General features: G+C 36.0%; 1 protein-coding gene across 3 annotated transcripts in view; it reads left to right on the forward strand.

Annotated features, from left to right (window-relative positions):
* The window catches only part of ME1 (malic enzyme 1), a 236,160-nt gene that overhangs the window by 74,184 nt on the left and 142,090 nt on the right, over positions 1-19,886 (forward strand). For all 3 annotated transcript variants that reach the window (XM_013948848.1, XM_013948847.1, XM_067294050.1), the window contains exons 2-3: positions 7,128-7,261; positions 16,557-16,706. In XM_013948848.1, coding sequence (XP_013804302.1) covers positions 7,131-7,261; positions 16,557-16,706 — 281 coding nt within the window. In that variant the 5' untranslated portion in view covers positions 7,128-7,130. The remainder of the gene's footprint in view (positions 1-7,127; positions 7,262-16,556; positions 16,707-19,886) is intronic.

Raw genomic sequence — 19,886 nt, forward strand, 5'->3', positions numbered from 1 at the left:
TAATGTGCTGGCCTGAGTCATGCTTGTATGCAGTCACTGTTACCAGCTCACTGCATGGGTGCCAAGTTGCCCACACATTCCCATGAAGAGTTTGCCAAGAGAAGTCTGATCTCCTCCTGGCCATCTGCATTTGTTTTGAGTCATAAGGCCCTGAGTGTTTATTAGCTTCTGTATTTATTCATGCATTATTTGTTGGAACCTGTTTGTGACTTTTGTTTCAGTTTTCCCTCGTGACGCGACTTTTTTTCTTTTTCTTTTTTTTTTTTTAAGTTTGCAGTTTGAAAATCATACTAACTTAGAATTGGACTGTGAATACACTTCAGGTCTCTCAGCTTTCCTTAAAACTTGAAGAAATTGTACATGCAATATGCTGCAGCACAGATGTTATGACCATTGTGAAAAACAACTATGAAATTCTAAATGCTTAGTGTCAGAATATAGTTCTTTAACTTAGTTACTTGTTAAAAAGCTGCATTTAAAAACTGCACAAAACAAAACCTGGACCCTATGGCATTTTATAGCTGAAACTAGGATAATTTCTTCTTTTTTTGTATGGACAGTGCTGTGTCCATCAACTGTAATATATTTTTTTTCATTTACCTTCAGCATGTCTTACAATATCACAAGTCCTGATGCATGCCTGTGCACAAGTGCTCATCAAAAAGAGTGCAAATGCTTTATCCAAGTTGGATTCTGCTGTTCGAGCTCTGCTAGCCCTTCTTTTGCTGCTTTCTCCTTCTCTGTTCCAGCCGAAACCATTGCCTGTATGTGGCTGGCTTTTGAAACTCCAGTGTAGACTCGCAGTAGCAGCCTTCACTGCTGTTTTTACTGGTGCACAGGGAACTGTGCTTAGGGGTTTCAACTTAGGGATCTTAACCAAGGTACCTTTGTGCTAGATACTGTATAAAGACATAACAAAAACACAGTTCTGCCAAATAAGTTAATGGAGTATTAACCACTGGTTTATATACTGATTTTTAAATCTTAATCCAAAATGCATAATCCAGAGCTAACCAGTGTGCCTGACTAAATGCACAAATTAAGATCTGAGCTAAGTTTTGGGGGAAGGCAGATGCACTTTTTTGAAAGATAGCAGTTCTGTCTCATTAGTGACTTTTCTGCTTGCAGTCCAATGCTAGCTTAGATATTGTCTGCATTACAAATGGTTACAAATCTTTGCTTCTGAAAACTCATTGAACTAATCTGTGTGGCTTGTCAGAGGATTGCAACAGAAAGTTTATATTTTCATGTTCAGTATTAATCTCTTAACTTCATGCTGCACATCTTCAAAGTGTAGTAGCTTCTTCTCTGCTGGTGATCGCATCCATCCCTCTTATCATCTTGCAAATGTATTTCTCATCTCTTGCCCTTGTCTTCATGAGTACCATTTAAAAGGATTATATTTATTCTCCAAATTTTAATCATTCTGAATTTTCTTTATCAAACTGAATTCTGCTGTTCAAGTCCTTCTTTTACATATATTTTTTACAATAAATCATTCCTAAAAATAAATGTAGGTTTCAAAGTTAATGTCATTCGACAGTTTGTAGGGACTTTTTTTTTTTTATGAAGTTCGAAAGATGACCCTCAATGACAGAAAACTGTGAGTTTGTAACATTTAAAAGATGATTTCCTCTCCTTATCTACAGGGGTACTTTGTGACCAGTTTGGTCTAAAGCGCTGTCCAGAAAAGAGGTGTTGCTTGAAATATCTGTGTAACAGTTGCCTGTGGTGGTAATGTTTTGTAGCAGTCCTGGCAAGAATGGAAAAGGGAACTAGCAGTAACATCTCTTGCCATACATAGTGATCCAACCCAAATATGTTGCCATGAACCATGTTTGTTTTTCGCAGAATGAATTTATCATTAGACTCTTAAATGTAGCTTAAAATCATTTGAAAATTCATGCGGGCCATATTTTTATAGGGTTTTTAGTAAAACCTTGTTTGAATGTGTAAAAGTTTGCTGTTTTTTTTAATATTCTCATCTCAAAGGGGCTCATGATGTTTTATGTGCCTGAAGATGTTTTCATGGAGCTTATACCTAGCAGGACTATACATTCTGCTGTTTTTTCAGCATAAGAAGTTTTCCTTAAGATAAAGAAAAAGAAAATTGTTTTTTGGTTTTGACTTGAATTCCTCACTAACAGTACTAGAATAGTATGAGAAGCCAAAATTACTAAAGGCAAAAAGTTCAACAGCAAAAGATTTGCTTGCAAACAGTTATATATACCAAAGTTCATGTTTTCCTAACAGCTGCATCTACCTATTAATTTAAGGCAGTTCTGTTGAATTTCTCATAGAAACAATCTTGGGCATAAAATGGGGTGACCAGTCGAGGATGGTGTGGAATTGGAACCTAATAATGATGCCGCAACCTGGGAAATCTTGAGGAAAAAGCTGTTTTCCAACAACTGGAGAATGCTTTTGGTTTTTCAGCCAAAAACATTTGCCTTGTTTTCTTTTCCATTTTTTAAAGGGTACGAAATTGCAGGATTCTGTAAGATTATTTGTTCAAAGAATTGATTCAAATCTTCATCACAGTTATTTCACACAGCTGTGGGATTTTCTCTGAGCTTTGCCTGCCAGAGCGTTTCCCTGCCTCTTGTACACCGTTCAGAGTTACCAACTGTTCAGAAGGAGGCTTCAAGAGGTGGCCAAGAGCCAGCTATCCTCCTTCCAGCCACTGCAGCAGATGTGAATATCCGAGTCCCTCAGATTTGGGTGGTTCTTTCAAGATATTGTTAAAGTAGTTCACTGCAGTTTTATGGTTTAATCTTCATAATGAGTGATTTAATGAGAGGGTTTTTTACATTTTGATGGACTAAGACGGTGGTGAATCTGCTTATCTGTTGTCCCCCAAATATGTCAGAGCCTGTGTTTTTTCTCCGGTAGTATTTGTCTTAGATCAGCAATACAGAGAGGAAAGCTGTAATATTTAAGATAGACATTTTTTCGTTGTAGAATAGATGGTACTTCTAGATATACTTCCTTGCTACACCTTTATACCTTCCTCTTCCTTTCTTTCTCCCCACCCTGCTTAGATCCATTCTGCTCAAATATATATGCTGGTACTTGAGTTTGAATGTTGGTGTTACTGGTTGTCTCCTGAGTCCCAGGGATGACTTGAAGTCTTACTGGGCTTGGTCTTCTCCTATCAGGGGCTGAGAAAAGAGTCACAAATCTGAGGGCCTTGGAAGTGAACATGGTTTCTTATTTTAAGAGAGCATCCTTCTGCATGCTGCCAGGCTAGTAGCTTTGGGACGTACCTGCAGTGAGGCCTACAGATGGAAACAGGCTTTTTTCCCGGATGAATAGTGGTATCTTTGATTCATTCCTGCTTTTGACAGGAGGCCTAGATTTTCTAAAAATGGAAATCTTGGCCTATAAGAACAAAAGAGGGTAAGATCTTTAAAGAAATGGAAGGAGGATCCCTGCAATGAATCTTATTTGGAGATGGGTCTGGCTACCCTTTTGTGATGCTGAATCTCATTAGTGCATGGACAGCATATACACATTAGTTTTGTGCACTGTCTTTATATATAATCTTAGCAATAAGATGACCTTGTTCAAAATACCCTATCTGAACAAAAAGTTTGTCAATGCAATCTAATTTGTGTTAAGAGATAAGACTTGTCTCTTTGGCTGGGATCTGAGACTGAGACAGCTCTTGAAATATTTTAAATGTGTTTTCTATCTTTTCAAGCACTGCTTCAGGACTCAGTTAAAAGCCAGTGCAAAAAACTATCTTACACAAAATGATGTTGTGCTGTTTATTCTGTTTTATGGCTCTTCAGTAATGCAGCTGAACAAGAAGATTGATGTATGTGTAATTGCGATAAAACAACCATGTAATGGAGGCTTTTGTGGGGAGAGGGTAGAGGCTGCGCAGATGATCAATTATAGCTAAAAGTTGAGTTGATAAACTGGTAAAGACAAATATTGAAAGAATACTGATAAAATGTGTAGAGATACACATCACTGCTATGAGTATGTAACTTCACATTGTTACAAATGGAGAGATGGATTCAGAATTAAATGGATTTGCAGTGAATTGAACTTCCTGAAAATGAAAAAGAGAAAACCAGACTCAGGGAGCTTTCTGTACAAGTGACAATAGGAGTAGGGAGTTGTATTCAGGGAATAAAAAGGAAAAAAAACCCACTTCCACCAAAAGGTTTTGAGAAAGGAAGGTGATGAGGTGGTTGAAGAGTGACTTATGGTTTTACCCAAAACAGCACATACGAAGAAGCATATAAAACAAAACCCTTGAAGACCTGCAAACACTTGTTTGGGAGACTTAAAAATAACAATTTGTCTAATCTCTATGATGTATATGTTATCTTTTGAAGGAGTAATCAGTGAAGAAAATGCGAATTAAGCAAAGTTTAAAATAGGTAATAACAGCAAGTCTCTTAATCTTTTAGATTGTTACACTGCTGCTTGGACTACTTATTTGTAATATGGAGTGCAAAATAAAAATGTCCATATCTTTTATTATAGTTGAGGTACACTTTAGATGTCTGTCCCATCCAGGTGCGCACAAAATCGGCTCTTGGGCAGATAATGGAGCATGTGAACCAAGCTGAACTTAGAGCACTCTCTGCCGGACCACTGGGAAACAACACTTTGAATATTAAAAAAAAAAAAAATTCTGAGGTAGGGAAGAGAATAGTGTGAGAAATCTACGACTTAAACCACAAAACTTATATAGCCTAGCTCTTCCTGGTCTAAGCAGATGAAGTAGCATACATCTATTGCATTAAAATGGATTTCTCTTTTTTATTAAATCATTGTGCTGTATGTTTCCATGATAGTTCTTTTCTTATGAGCATGTATGGTACCTGAAAGAAGAAAGCAGCTAATGTCCTATCTTTTAAATTTAAAAAATTAATAAGAATATCTATGCCAAAGAAAAGAGTATATAAGTAAAGAATTTTTAAAACTATGTACAGCATACTAATTATATATGGCTGTTGTATTTTTGTAGTAGCACCCAAAAGAAATTAACACTTACTGTAGGAACTGTAGCAACATGTGGAAAATATGCTACTCCAAGATAAAATTATTTCTAAAAAAGGCACTTGGCAAAATGTATTAACTTTCATGTGTGTCTTTTAAAAAAAATGCATATTTTCCAGTGAAAGGGCAAATCCTGTAGTAGTAATTAAAGTCCATATCTTATTCCTAAAGTGAAGAAAAACACAGACTTCTGAAAAATGTTATTTCAGAAAATTTGACTAATAGTAATGGGAGAAAGGTAGACGAAGTGAATAATTATATTGCCACTTTATTGTCAGCACTGATAGATCTGCTTGTGTATGCAGCTCTCTAAATTCCAGTCATTTGGAATTAGTGCTGAATTTTGTGTGTGTGTGTGTGTGTGCGCGCGCGCGCGCGTGCCCTTGCACACAGCTTTTATTTGTTTGGTTTTAGCCAAAAAAGGTCTGTTGGAGATTGAGGAATCAGCTTTGAATAAACTGCTGGGGAGCGTTGACTTTTGCTTCATAGTCTTTCAAAATATAATGGGAGTTAAAGACACTTATGACATTTAGGGTCGCTGAAAATCCATGCAAGGTCAAGAAAAAAGAGGGTTTGTGTACACTTCTGAAAATGCTGTATACATGGAAAACTTCAGCAAAACAATCACTGACCTTTATGAAACTTGGTTTCACTCCATTTCTTTGCATGGGAGGACCATGTTCAATAGACTGAGATTTGTTTGGTGTTTGGTAAACAGTTTATCATGAAATTTTTCTTTTCCTTTTCCTTGGGTCATCATTTCAGTTAAGGGTACCATCTTTGTTAATGGTATTTTAGTGCAGATAGTGTGGTGGGGTTGTCTTGTGGTTTTTTTTTTTTTTTCAAGCAGCAGTGATGTGTGTGTGTGTGTATATTTTTTTTTCACACTTTAATAAATGTTGTTTAACCTGTGGTACATTAAGTTTTTAATATTTGTAAGTGAGATGATAAAAATGTTACAAAGATATTACATTATAGATATTTTTGATGTTAACCTAACAGAGACCTCAAGATGCTTGCAGAACTGTCAATACTGATTCTGGAACGTAAGCATAGTATTAAGTCTGTGGAGTCGACAACTAGTGGTTATAGTTTAAACCAAATGCGTAAATTTGGTAGATCGTGTATGGAAAAATGTCTTCTGACATTCCTTTTTATACCCTAAAACTATCAGAGATGTGATTTCATCTGTCAGTCCTGACTGGCTGTGGTTATTATAGCAAAGTAAAACTTCAGCAGTTAGAATGCTTGATACGAGTGTCAAAAGTACTAAACACGTGATAATATTTTTACTGGAAAAGAACACTGTTTTCTATGATAGCTTGAAGAACTTCTGAAGATGTTTCAGATGGACAGACCTCATTAAAAAACAGCTATTTGACAGTCTCTACCAGTCAGCAAGTTAAATTAACAGTGTTCAGCTAAGTGTTTTATGACCATCCACAGAATGTACTAAATACTCTTAAACATCTTTTCTGGATGCCAAAAAAGAAATCCAGTGAGTCTGTACAAAGATTTATTGTAGCATAACTAAAGGTGAATTTGCAAGACAAAGCAAACTTGAACCTGGGTTCAAGTTCACTATGGCCAGGTTTCTGTTGATTGACTTCACCAGGTGCTGGATTAGGCCCTTGGTAAAAAGGTAGAGCTGACCTTATTGCACCAGTGTGCCATTAAAATTCACATGAGCAACTAAGATAACTGAGATCTCAAAATATTTCCAAATATTAAAAGCATATTGTTTACGATCTAAATGAACATTTTCAATGCTTTGTGTTTGGAAGACAGCCAAACAAATGAGTGTTTGAAACTTGTAGAATATTCACTGGTGTTTCAGAGCCCATGGGCTGCTGCTGTCCTCTTCAATTGTATCTTCCGTAACTTTGCAGGGAATTGTATTGCAATGTTGGAAGATCTCAACTCATTCTGTGCTGGGATAGAGTTACTGGAGTACAGGACAGTTCTTGTACTTAATAAAAACTTTTCCCAGAGTCATTGTGTAATTGTTAATTTTGTTTAATATTAAATAATTTTTTAATACCAGCTTTACCTGTGCTTTATTTTGCTGCAGAATGTTCTTAAAAGTAATACCATTACTTTTTTTGCAGGGCATGGCTTTTACCTTGGAGGAGAGGCAACAATTGAATATCCATGGATTATTGCCACCTTGCATTCTCAGTCAAGATGTCCAGGTTTTCAGTATTCTTCAGAATTTTGAAAGGCTGACATCTGACCTAGACAGGTAAAGTATGGCTATGAAAATTTATCCTACTTATCAAATCATGAGTCACTTCTTCCCCCCCCCGGTGGTAGTTCAAATGAGATTTTCATTTTTTATTAAGCTGTGGTAGTTAAAGATTGGGAAATGTTAAGCTAAATATATAATATAAATCTCAGTTCTTGTTTTTTCTAGAGTGCTTTCTTCCAAAATTCAACTCTTAAATTGTAATATTCCAGCGTTGTCCACATGAATGTGTTTTTCAGTAACTAAATGGTAGAAGGCTCAATGGAAGCAAATGAACTGATGTGAAACTAACAGGTCAATAATGTCTTACATGTATAGATATATATAAATTATAAGAAATGTATAAAGTAAAATATTATAAACATAATACTTTTTTTAAGGAAAAAAGTTTAATGGGGCTTTTAATTTTTAAAGATACTCATATGTATTTTGCTATCCTGTAGCATGGTTCTATTTCTAAGTGTTAGATAAGCCGCAGAACGAAAAAGTGTTCCTTTAAGGTTTGTTCCTGTTGTCTTGTTTTTCCTCTGTTGTGTGCTGTCTTGTTACTTATATCTTCCTGTATTATAAATGGCTTTTAGATATCTATCTGATGATGCCAAGATTTTTTTTTTATTTAAGTTTCTGTAATGTTTGTTTTTTATAGAGGCAGAATATTGTGAATATAGCCTTCAGTGTAAGCAAGAGCTCATTTATTGTAGTGTCTTTTCTAGATGAACAATCCTCCTTTTAGATAGCAATATCAGTTATCACAGAGGAGTAACTTTTAAGGCTAGATTGTTTTAGTCTGACTTCCCGCATATTGCAAGGCATAAACTTTCAGCAAGACACCTGCTTTGACAACTTACTTTATCCAAGTAAAAAACTTTCTCTCTCCTCCTGTCCCCATCCCCTCTTTGTCTTGAAGTAGTCCATTCATGACGACAGATCATTGTTTCACAGGACAACACATTTAAGACTTTAAGACTGTTTAAATTGTTTGTTTCTACTTGAATTGCTGTATTTTCTATTCACCTGTAAGTTCAAAGCAAAAAGAAAAAAAAAGCCTTTTGTACTGTTGTCCTGTTTCTTTCTTTTGCATCTTAACTAGCAAAGAACTGTTGCACCTAGCTTGGGTCACAGGAGAAAAGCACTTGTGCTTCTCAAAGCAAGAAAGATTGAAAGTTACAGATATAAGTATGTGGAATTTAAGAGGAGAGTAACAGTATTGCCAAATCTTAATTCTTTGCTTTTCAGCCAGAAATTTTTGGATATTTAAATAACACTTTGCCAAAATGGAAAATTTCTGCAGGATAGGAAAAAAAAATCCTATCAGTTTTAAATGAATACTATGCCATTTAAACCATAGGAAAATGAGCTATACTGAACTTTTGACTGAAGTGGGAGTCATTAATTAAAAAAACTGACTCTCAGTATTGGCTGAATACTTTGCAGAAAACTTGCTTTATTATGTTAATAGATAGAAAAGAAAGATCTATACATCTTGGGGGTGAGGGAGGGAAGAAACATTTTTTAAAAAGTACACTTAATCCACATGCAATATATGTAAATAATACACAAATACAAAAGAAATATTTACAAATAAATATAAATAAAAAGGTGTTTCAGAAGCCATTTGCCTCAGAAAAAAATGTTTTTCTGTATCTGTCTCTTACTCTCTTAAGTTTAGTGTCTGTATATAATGAATTAAACAAAAATTCAATTTCATTATTTCTCACCTATGAGTCTTGTTTTGCAGCTTCTATTTTCCAAAGAATTAGTTAGGTAAGAAAGATTTTTTTCCTACTCCTGTCATCAGCCATTCTTAAAAGAGAAGAACAAACCTTACAAGATTGCATCCCATGTGGATGGAGGATTAGGTTGTAGCTTCCAAATAAGCTCTGTTTTTAGTATAAAGGGTATATTGTACTGTGTAGGTTTGAAGTATGAATTTGTTGTTGTTCATAGGGTTTTAATAAAATATTTCAGCTGAGAAAACTAGTCAGTCTTTAGTTCACAGAAATAACTTACAACCGTCTTAAAAGTTAGTTTTTTCTCGCTAATCTGATCACTAGTCAAAATATCTTTAAAAAGAATTTACTAGTTAATATCCCCCCCTGAAATTGAAAAGCTGTATTTATTATCTAGTTTTACTTTGCGGCATGTGGCAGTAGTATTTTCTCAAACGTGATTTTTGGTCCAGGTATTTATATCCGATTCTTTTCCCGTATTCCCTTTACAGACTGAAGAAGCAGTGTGGCTACATTTGTGCTGGTAGACAGTTGGGCTTGGGAGCTGTTATCTGGCTTTGAAGCCAGCGGGTGTCACGTGGCTTGGCTCATCATGGCTTGTCTACATATGGCTCTCTTAGCCCTGTGTCCCACCTCTTCTCTTCCCCCTTTCTCTCCCACAACTGGGTGGTCACATAAATTGCCAGTCAAATTGGAGTCATTCTTTGGCCTGTGATCGTGAACTGTGCCCAGGCATGGCCTAGGTGAATGGTAGTTAGTCTGGGTCAAAATCATGTGCAGATTATCAAATGGCTATGCCTGGACCTGGACCTGGCTTAGTTTAGGTTTTCACTGCCTCCTGCACCAATATACACAGTGGTGTTCAAGAATTAGTGTAGAAGAGTGCCAGTTTTGGGTCTGGATTTAGAAGGGATAGAGGCATATTGCTGCTGGTGTGACATGTGGGCTACTTAGCAGCTAGTGGTAACTGGGATGAAAAGTAGGATGAGAAAGGAGGAAAAATGATTACAGACAGTGTAATTCTATGGGATGGGAGGGGTTGGAAGTAGGTGATAATGGTAGGCACAGGGAGAAGGGTGACCCATCCTTTCCCTGGGTAGTGAAGGTGCAAAGTGCTTTTGAGTTAAGGAGGCTGTGGAATAAGTTGGAATTCAGCTGTTGTTGAGATCAAGGCAGCAGGTTTGGGTAAAAAGTTAAGGAATGGTGCTAGAAGTATGTGCTTTGGGACTCTATGAAAGCAGGAATTTGTATCACTGAGAGGGCTCTGACTTTATAGACCAAAATTTTCACAATAAATTTTCACAAGTGGGCAATCCTGAAATAACAATAAGTTTAACATTTGGATGTCATCTCAACACTTCTTACTGAAAGATGGCTCTAAAATGGATATTTATGTTAAACATTTTTGTACGTAAACAGTGACAGTGAGGTGGATTGAATACTAGCAGAACTGCTGGGCTCAAAGCGTTGGTGATCAGCAACATGCAGTTCAGCTGGAGGCCAGTAACTAGTGGTGTACCAAAGGATCAATACTGTGGCCAATACTGTTTAGTATCTTCATTAATGACTTGAATGATGGCACACAGTACATCTTCAGGAAGTTCACAGATGATATAAAACTGGGAGGAGTGGCTGATACACCAGAGGTCTGTGCTGCCAATCAGAGGGACCTCGACAGGCTGGAGAAATTGCTGGAGAGGAACCTCCTGAAGTTCTGCTAAGTCCGGCCCCTGGGGAGGAATAACCCCATATGCCAGCACATGCTAGGTGCTGACCAGCTGGAGAGCAGCTTTGCAGAAAAGGCCCTGGGGGTCCTGGTGGACAACAAGTTGAGCATGGGCCAGCAATACACCTTCGTGGCAAAGGCACCAGCATACTGGGCTGCATGAGGGACAGCATTGCCAGCAGATGGACGGAGGTAATCCTTCCCCTCTCCTCAGCACTGGTGAGGCTGCACCTGGATGCTGGGTCTAGGTCTGGGTTCCCCAGTACAAGAGAGATATGGACCTGCTGGAGCAAGTCCAGCAAATGGCCATGAAGATAATTAAGGGACTGGAGCATCTCTCTCATGATGAGAGGCTGAGAGGGCTGGGACTGTTTGGAAGATTGAGGGGGAATCTGGTCAATATGTATGAATTATGTTAAAGAAGATGTTTAACATAAAATGTTAAAGAAGATGGGGCCAGACTCTTCTCAGTGGTGCCCAAGCGACAGGACAAGAGGCAGTGGGCATAAACTGAAAAGCAGGAAATTCCATTTAAACATAAGAAAACACCTCTTTACTGTAATGGTGAGTGAGCTCTGGAACAGGTTGCCCAAAGAGATTGTGTAGTCTCCATCCCTGGAGAAATTCAAAACCCGACTGGACACGGTGCTGGGCAGTGCGCTCTAGTTAACTGCTTTGAGCAGGGTATTAGACTGAATGATCTCCAGAGGTGCCTTCCAACTTCAGCTATTCTATGATTTTATAACACGCATCCATAGCAGTTGATAATTAAGCATGCAAAGGTAATCTTGGATCAATGTAAATTTGTGTAAATTTAAACAAGTTGATCCTTAAGCGCATAAAATTATATAAATCTACAAGTCCAACAAAAATTAAGTTGTTCTATTGAGAAATCATATTTGTATTCTGTGTGAACGCCCAGCAGGCATAAGGTGACTGTTCATGTCATCATGCTATGCTTTGTTTAACAAAAAAACTATTTTCCTCTTATATTAGTGGGGCATTATATTGCTGTGCTGTTTTCCCCAGCTTTTATCAAAATAAATATGTTTGTTACATATGTAGGTGTACATTTAAGACCACTGATTCAAGAACTTGGTAGCATTTGCCTGCAGAAGATACTTCCTTCAAAGATTAGCAACTGTGACATCTTGAGCCAATTTTCAGAGATAAAAATGCTTTTGTGAATTGAGTGTGCAAATATTTGTGCATGCAAAATGTGATTTACAACTGTGTTTATAAGTGTCTGAAAATTTTATTGGAGTATGTCAGTAGAGATCCTGCTCTAAGAATACGTGCATTACATGTGTGTGAGCTCAGAATTATTTTTTGAATTAAAAAATATTGTCCTCCAAGGCAGTATGCAAACTCTGGCCTTCTATACTCTTATCAAAACATTTTAAAGGGAATAGTGACTCTGATCCTGCCTCAGTTACTCCTTGAGTCCTCTCACTGATGGAGAAGGTCAGAAGACATTCACTATTTTAATCAGGAATCTGCGCAAGGACAATTTTATGTAAGAGCATACTGTTATTGCCTTCTGATGTATGTAAATACACTAATTCTAGAAATAAAATATTTCTTCCAGTATGCCTCTGGCATAGCCTTCCCTCCCATAGGAGCAGTGATTGGAAAGAAATAAGGGAAAGCTGTTATTTTCTTCTTGGTGCTATGATTTGATATTGGGTGTGTGTTTATGTGTTTGGCAGGTGTGGATGGAAGAGGACAAAACCAAATGGAAACCTGAGTATGGTGCCATTTCCATGAGTTGTTTTCCTCTGTAATTTTATGTCCAAGTATTTTGCAAAAGATTCAGTACAGGCATTTGGATATTGCAGAGGTGGAAGCTATTGAATTGCCTTAGAAGAATTGTTTCTGATGAAACATAATGCTGTGTAAGACAGCGTTTTACACCGACAGGATTGTTGCCCTGGTTTTGACTGGAAAGAGGGTGTGTGCAAATTGATAAAACAAAGCTGATAGTACCACGGCATTATGTGTTTTGGCAGGGCTGAAACTCCTTTGCTGCCTTGCAGCATGGAATTGCTGTGCTCTAAAATGCCAAGAGTTCATATACAAAACAAATGTGATACAGCAGCAAATATATTGCCTGATATGCTTGGCAAAAAGAAGGAAGCCAATAACAGAAAATAATTCTACTCTTCTAACTTAATTTGGAAAGTCTGCAGTGAATTTTGCAAGTAATTGGATCTTGTTTTCCCCTTATGTTCCTACTTGTCTTTGTTTTTCCTCTGTATTGACACTGAAATATTTGTGCCTGACAGAGACATACCTCTTATTTGGGTTTTTCTTCCTCCAAAGAGTCATGTTGGTAAAAATGTTTTATTGGATATGTAAACATTAAGAGAGGTGCCATCAGATCACTTTTCCTGAGAATGTTGTGTTGTTCTTTTTAAAAATTCTCTGTGTTAAGTAGCATATTTCTATATAGACGCTGCTGATTCAAACTAATGGAGGTAAATGTCTTACACAAGTCAAAAATAATAGTGTGTCTTCTCAGTTTCCTTTATTTGCTCTTGTGACAACTTTTGTTTTTGTTTTAATCTTTCTGTTTTGCCTTGTGAAATGTATGTCAGTGGTAGTAGCGACCAGTAACCCCAAGAAATTATCAGTAAATTTCTTGTAGCCATATCAATTTTCTTTGGGGTTTTAGATGATATTTAGTTTATATGCTTTTATTGCTACTGTAATCAGTTCCCTTTATAATAGCAGACTAGCATTAAACATTCTTAGGTGAACTAAACACAAGGCAGAAAAGTGACATACTGCAATTTGAATGCTTGGCAATCCCCACTGTCTCACTTGCCAGTTCTTGGTTTTCCTCTTCTGAAACTTTTCCTTGAAATCTTCTTTCAAGACTCCTTGTCTGAGGACAGAGAATAATTTTCTCCCTTTTTTTAGCACAAGTGATTGTTCTCAGTGTTTTATTGCTTGTTTTCACTATGTTTTCAATTAAATGAGGGCTTCAGTAAAAGATTCTGTGAACTACTACATTTGAAATACGTCTTTTTTAAAACACAATGCTGAAAACTACTTCATGATTTTAGTTCTGTAGATCGCTTGGATGTTGCTAAAGGATGCACAGTTGTTGTCTAGTGCATTATAACCAGCTCGGTGTTGAGGAAGAAGCTTTTTTGGTTTTCCTCTTAAGAAAATTTTTGAGAAAGCTGATTCTCCTAGCCAAGTTTTAAATCAGATAATATGCCCCCCAGAAAAGATATTTTATATCTGTCACTGAAAATTAACCTTCTGATCAAAATTAAATTTCTCAAGAAATGTTTTTCACCTTTTAATAACATTTCTTATGCTGATTTGGATATGGTCAAGTGCATAGTATTTGAAAACATGATTACAGCTTTATGCTGTTATTATCTTTGCAATTGGTTTAGCATATCTTGAGTATAGAAGTGGCATTGTAAATATAAGTAAGAAAATAAAAGCCTAACTTTGTGCTACAAGATAGTAAAAACAAAACAGAGAGTTTTAGCAAGTAGTTTTTGGAGTTGGAGCCTTGAAGAAGCTTTTTGTTAAACTTTTAATTCCTGCTGTAAAAGATTGCTTTACAGCATTTAAAAACCAGGATTGGTCTGAGTAGTAAGACAGGGTGATGAAAAAGTATTTTAAAGTTTTTAATAGCAGCATCTCATTTTAAATTAAAAGTGCTAAAATTAAAAAAACTGGAAACATAGTCATCTGGCTTGCATAAATGCCTGCAGTCTCTAAGACAGAGCAGACCAAAATAGGTGTGATATTCTCTAACAGTCATTTTCAGGATCCTCTGGAAAAAAAATGTATGTCTTCAAATGTATTCACAATTATATGGGAATTAGCTTGTACTTCAAGGTAAATGTTGGGATAATTTTCTCAGTCAAAAGGTTTCAATAAGGAAAACACTCCAAGAACAAAAGAACATTGAAAGACATGCTATATTGTGATAAAATACTGAGGAAGTTAAAGAGTAGTAGGGAAATATAATAACATGAAAGAAGAATTTAAAAAATATATTTGTAATTGAGAGCTAAAAGTATAGGATATAGTTTAACCTTGGAGAACATACAAGTGTTATGTACGTGATGGGAGGTGATTCAGGATGTCTCATGAGGATGCTATTTAGAGTGCTTGCTCAGCCCTGGTTTCAAAATCTTTCTCTGTTTAGGGTCTAAGTTACCCCTGGTAACACAAGGGGAGGGACAGTCTTCTGCCTCTCCCTTCGGATTCCCCGCTTCAGTCACCAGTGGCCAAACTGGCTGTGCTAGCCTTTCTTGCAGTGCTTGTTAAATGTTTGTATAGCTGGTTAGCAAAGAATAGGCAAATCGTTAGGATATACAAAGCTAAGCTTTCACGAAACTGATTCAGATTTGCTAAACTTTTCTTTGTTTGATAGTTACCTTGCTATATTTTTGTCTTGATAAAATATTAATTAGGATTTTAAAATATTAATTAGCATTTTACCTGAGGGCTAGTTTAACAATAATTTAAAAACATCTTGGCCTTCAGTTCTAACAGTGAAACCTTAATGTGGTGTTAAAGTAACTTTCTGATTTCCATTACTTTCATCTTCTTTCAAAGGATATAAGGTGGGGGAAATTGTGCAAACGATTAGTTATTTCAAAAGTATCAAAAAGATATATAGCTTATATATGGATGTATATAGTCTTTCTCATGTGAATCTTTCTCACTTTCACTTTGTGTGTGAGGGGAAAGATCTACTAGTATCATTGCATGGGATGCATCAGTGTGCTGAAGGAAAATTCACATGAATAATATTTAAAAACACAAACCTCCTGGTTTGGGGGATGAATGTGTCCTGTAAATTTCCTGAATGCTTGTGTAATAAAATGGTGAACATTGAAAACTTTTTGAATGTATGTAATAGGCAATCCATTGAAAATTGTAATACTGACCTTACTAGGTGAGATTTAGGTTTATCAAATTCCAAAATATTAAATGCTCAAGAGACGACGGTGACCGGATTTCTAGCTGGTATAAACTGGTATAGCTTGAAGTCATTAGATTTGTAGACTTGTATTGTTTGAGGATGTCACCTTCAGCATTGAAATTACTCTTTGGCATCCTGGTTGGGATTTTGGAGCAGTGGAGCATTTATTCAACATTGGAGTGATGATATGCAAAAGTAGATCAAACTAAGCAAGAACTTTCTCCACTCTCATTTTTCTGATTTTTTTTGCATTGTTTTTATTTTTAAAAATAAACATAAAACTTCTTCAAATGCTATCCAGTATTGTTTTCTGTTAAGAGATAAAGTATTGCAGATTCCATTAAAAGCACAGACTTCAGAGTCAAAAGGCATATGTGTGTGTCTTGTATTTGTAATCTTAGTCCTAAAGTAGTGTTCGTCTGGGTTTGGGAGAAATTTCTATTGAGGCAAGAGTAGAAAAAGCTAACATTTCTAGTTTGGATTTTTTGGGCAAGAGAGTACATTTGTTTAATTTTAATTTAATAACTATGCCATTTCAAATGGAACAATTGATATGTATGGCTTAGGTTCTGACAGACCAAATATCATTCCATTGCAGCATAGCGTTTTATACCTGAGAGAGATCAGCTGCCTGAGTGTGTAGAGCATGTCAGCTTTGTGATGGTTTCAACTTCTGTCTGTCTCAGCCAGTTTGTTATCCTTTATGTCTGAAACATTTGTGCTCTTAAGATGTGGAGGAATTTAAATACTCTAGACAAGAAAGAGGCTGTTCTTGAACAAACATAGCTTTAATTAATTATCTAAACATCTTTTTATTTTCAAATTGACTTTATATGTTCACTTGATGCCTGTCTAATTATATTTAATTCTTTACAGATATATTCTACTAATGAGTCTTCAGGATCGAAATGAAAAGCTTTTCTATAAAGTGCTGACTTCTGACATTGAAAGGTTCATGCCTATTGTATATACTCCCACTGTGGGACTGGCTTGCCAACAATATGGTTTAGCATTTCGGAGGCCAAGGTATGTAAATAAAAGTAATTGTATCTTTTTTTCCTCTTGGCAGATTTCTGCAGGGGGTTTTCTAACATAGTTGAATGTAAGCCAAAACTGTAATAATTGAGATAATTGAAACTACACTTTCAGCCTACATTAACCAGTAATTTGTGTTGCATTAAGAAGGTAAATGGTTGTTTTAGTTATACTAAGACATGGATAAATTTATAATCTCATTAACTGAATTTGATGTTCTTGGAATCCTAGCTGCATGTTGCAGGACCACAGAAGGATGGATCCTTAATGTAAATTTGTCTTAACAACCTGAAGAGTATTGACTTTTACCTGTATACATTTTTATTTTAGAGGTATTATATATATGTGTATATATATACACATGCACACGCACACACACATATAGCACATACATGAACATAATATTCTGTGGCTATTGTATAGCAAAATCACATAACAATTGCAACATTAAGCTAAGGATGTTACATATACATTATATATGTATGTACAGACATCTTAAAAATAAGCAATCATAGGAGCACTTGTCTCACTGCTTAATAATCTGTTATTTCATAGGTTACTGAAGTGTTTTTATTCTATATACAGTATTTGTATTTATAGAGCGATGAGGAAGTGGTATGAAAGAGGAGTACATGTAACTTCTGTCTGCTGCTTCTTCAACATCAACCCACAGAGTCTGAGATTTATAGTGGTTGCTATTTGAGAATCTTGTGTATACCAGTGAAAGCACTCAGACTTTGGGGATGGGGATTGGCAGTCTGTATAGTGAAGAGAATATTTTTGCTTCAGTCAGAAACAGTTTTTGAGGTTTGGAGATGGTGAAGGATGCTGCGTTTTCACTCCAAAAGCAGAGTAGAACAATACTTGGGAGTATTCTGTACTGTTTTCTGGCAAAGGAAGAGATAAATGAGCTGTATGCACATAGCTCTGTTAACAGGAATAGTTTTTTTACATTCAAGGCATGGATCAAAAATAAGAAGCCTGCAAGGTTGAAAGGAACAAATGACTGCTCACAGTTTCTTCAGCAGGAAGCATCTGGGGGAGAAGACTTATGGCTTCAAGGATTTGTTGTTGTTAATGTAAAAATCATTTTGGCCTTGTGACCAGGATGAGTCAAGACCTTCTGGCCTGGTACAGAAAACAAGAATTCCCACTCCTATATGCATAAAAAAGTTCAAAAAGACCTCAAGAGTGCATACTTAAATCTGTTTAATAATCAGTGGCTTTTAGATGCCTCCCCTAGCAAGAGAAGTGATTTCTTTTTTCCCATCAGTATTATCACCATGGTGATTTTATGGGTCTCCAAGGCAGTGCTAGATGTGTCTGTAAATTAAGTCTTTGATTTCTTTCTGCAGTTAAGCTGATCTCATTGCCCTTTGCTTTAGTATCCATTGCTATATAGGTTATTGCATGAGAAGCACCTCTGTCCATGTTGGATCATGGAGACAAATATTGTATTTTTCAATTTCTACACAAACCTTTTGACAGTTTATGCAGGAAAAAAAAAAAAGTTAGGCAACAATTCAGCTGAGTATCAGTCTGCAAACTGGTGCGACACAGATTACAGCATCAATGGAAACAGCCCACCAGCCCCTTCAGAGATATCCAAACTCTGGAACTCCATTCTTCAGTCTGATAATAAGCACATTTAAGGCACAGAAAAAGAACTGATTTTGGGGGGAACAGGACAGGAATGTATTTCAACTTTTTTGTTGTTTTTTTTTTTTCCTTTTGGTAGAATTTTTGACTGCAGAGTACTTAGAAAGATCGCCTATATCTTACTCCTTTTGATATTAATACTAAAATCCTACTTCAGATCACTCTATCACTAATAAATTTATGGTTCTATCTAGTTTAGTTGAAACAAGTTATACTAAAGACATATAGTTAACAAAAATATACTAGGATAAAAGCACTTTGAGTTCTCCGCTATGCGACTAGGCTGCTCTCTAGCCTGTCTTGCAATGAGAATTGACTAAGATCGTAATGCTCTGTGGATTTGTCTGCATAGCTTATGTATGTCACAACAAGTTTATTTCTTATTTTCCCTTTAATTTCAAGTGTGACATAAAAAAACTTTCAAAGTCATTTTCAAAGGCCATGCACAGTAGGAATAATACATGTATTGTGTAGTCTTTGGAACAGCAAGCTCAGCAAATGACTGCAATATAAACCTAACAGTTTATATTACATACAATATTATATGTAAGATTTTACTAAGGTTCTATGTTCCGGTGGATTTTCTTCTGTTCTACTTAAAAAAACTTATTAGGCTGGCACATGGATAATGAACTTCCATTCTGATGGTATAGTTACTCTAAACACTGATAGTGGTGATACAAGGAAAGAGAAGGATACAAGTGTTCTATGAGAGTCCTGACACTTGTATGTTGTTAAAAGTGTGACTATATTTACCAATATTAGAATGCAGTCTCATTTTTTCCTCCAAAAAAGTGTTCATTTCCATAGTGAAAATAAGTAAATTAAAGGCAAATTGTCTCACTTACCTTTTAACTTAAAAATACATAACTTTACAAGACATTCCATTATTTGGTATTTGACACAGTATTTTTTTCATTGCAGTGGAGTTACTAATGAATGAATGATGTTTTAAACAATATTAAATAATGTTTTAACTGATGTATCTTTGATATTCAGTTACTGTATTCTCAGATTTACTGAAATCAGCTTTGGCTATATTCAGGTGTCTGTTGCTTCCCTGGCTACATGTGTGCTTTACGTACATGACTGACTTGGGATATATGTGAGATATTTATAAAAATCTATTTTAGTTCTAGTCCTGCTGGATTTTCTTGCTGTTTTCAAATAAATATTTTAATGACCTATGTAAGTAAAGATGTATGAAAATCATCTACAATCTTCTTCTGCCCAATAAGGATCTCATAAACATGTTTTTTTCTTAAACCAAAAAATCATCTGCCAAGTTGGATGTTTATTACTCTCCTGAAAATTCTCTACTATTACTTGCAAGTTGTCTCACTACCTGCTGTCTCTTATCTTCCCTAACCACTTAGGTGACTGCAGTATTCATTAGATGTCTCAAAAAAAAAAAAGACTCTAAAGAGTATTACCTTTGATAGATTCATTACTACTTAAAAAATACCTATACTTTGTGAACTTCCAGTGTGTTCTGTGAGCAACAAAGATCTG

The sequence above is a fragment of the Apteryx mantelli genome, chromosome 3 (assembly GCF_036417845.1).
Source record: "Apteryx mantelli isolate bAptMan1 chromosome 3, bAptMan1.hap1, whole genome shotgun sequence".
Classification (NCBI taxonomy): Eukaryota; Metazoa; Chordata; class Aves; order Apterygiformes; family Apterygidae; genus Apteryx; species Apteryx mantelli.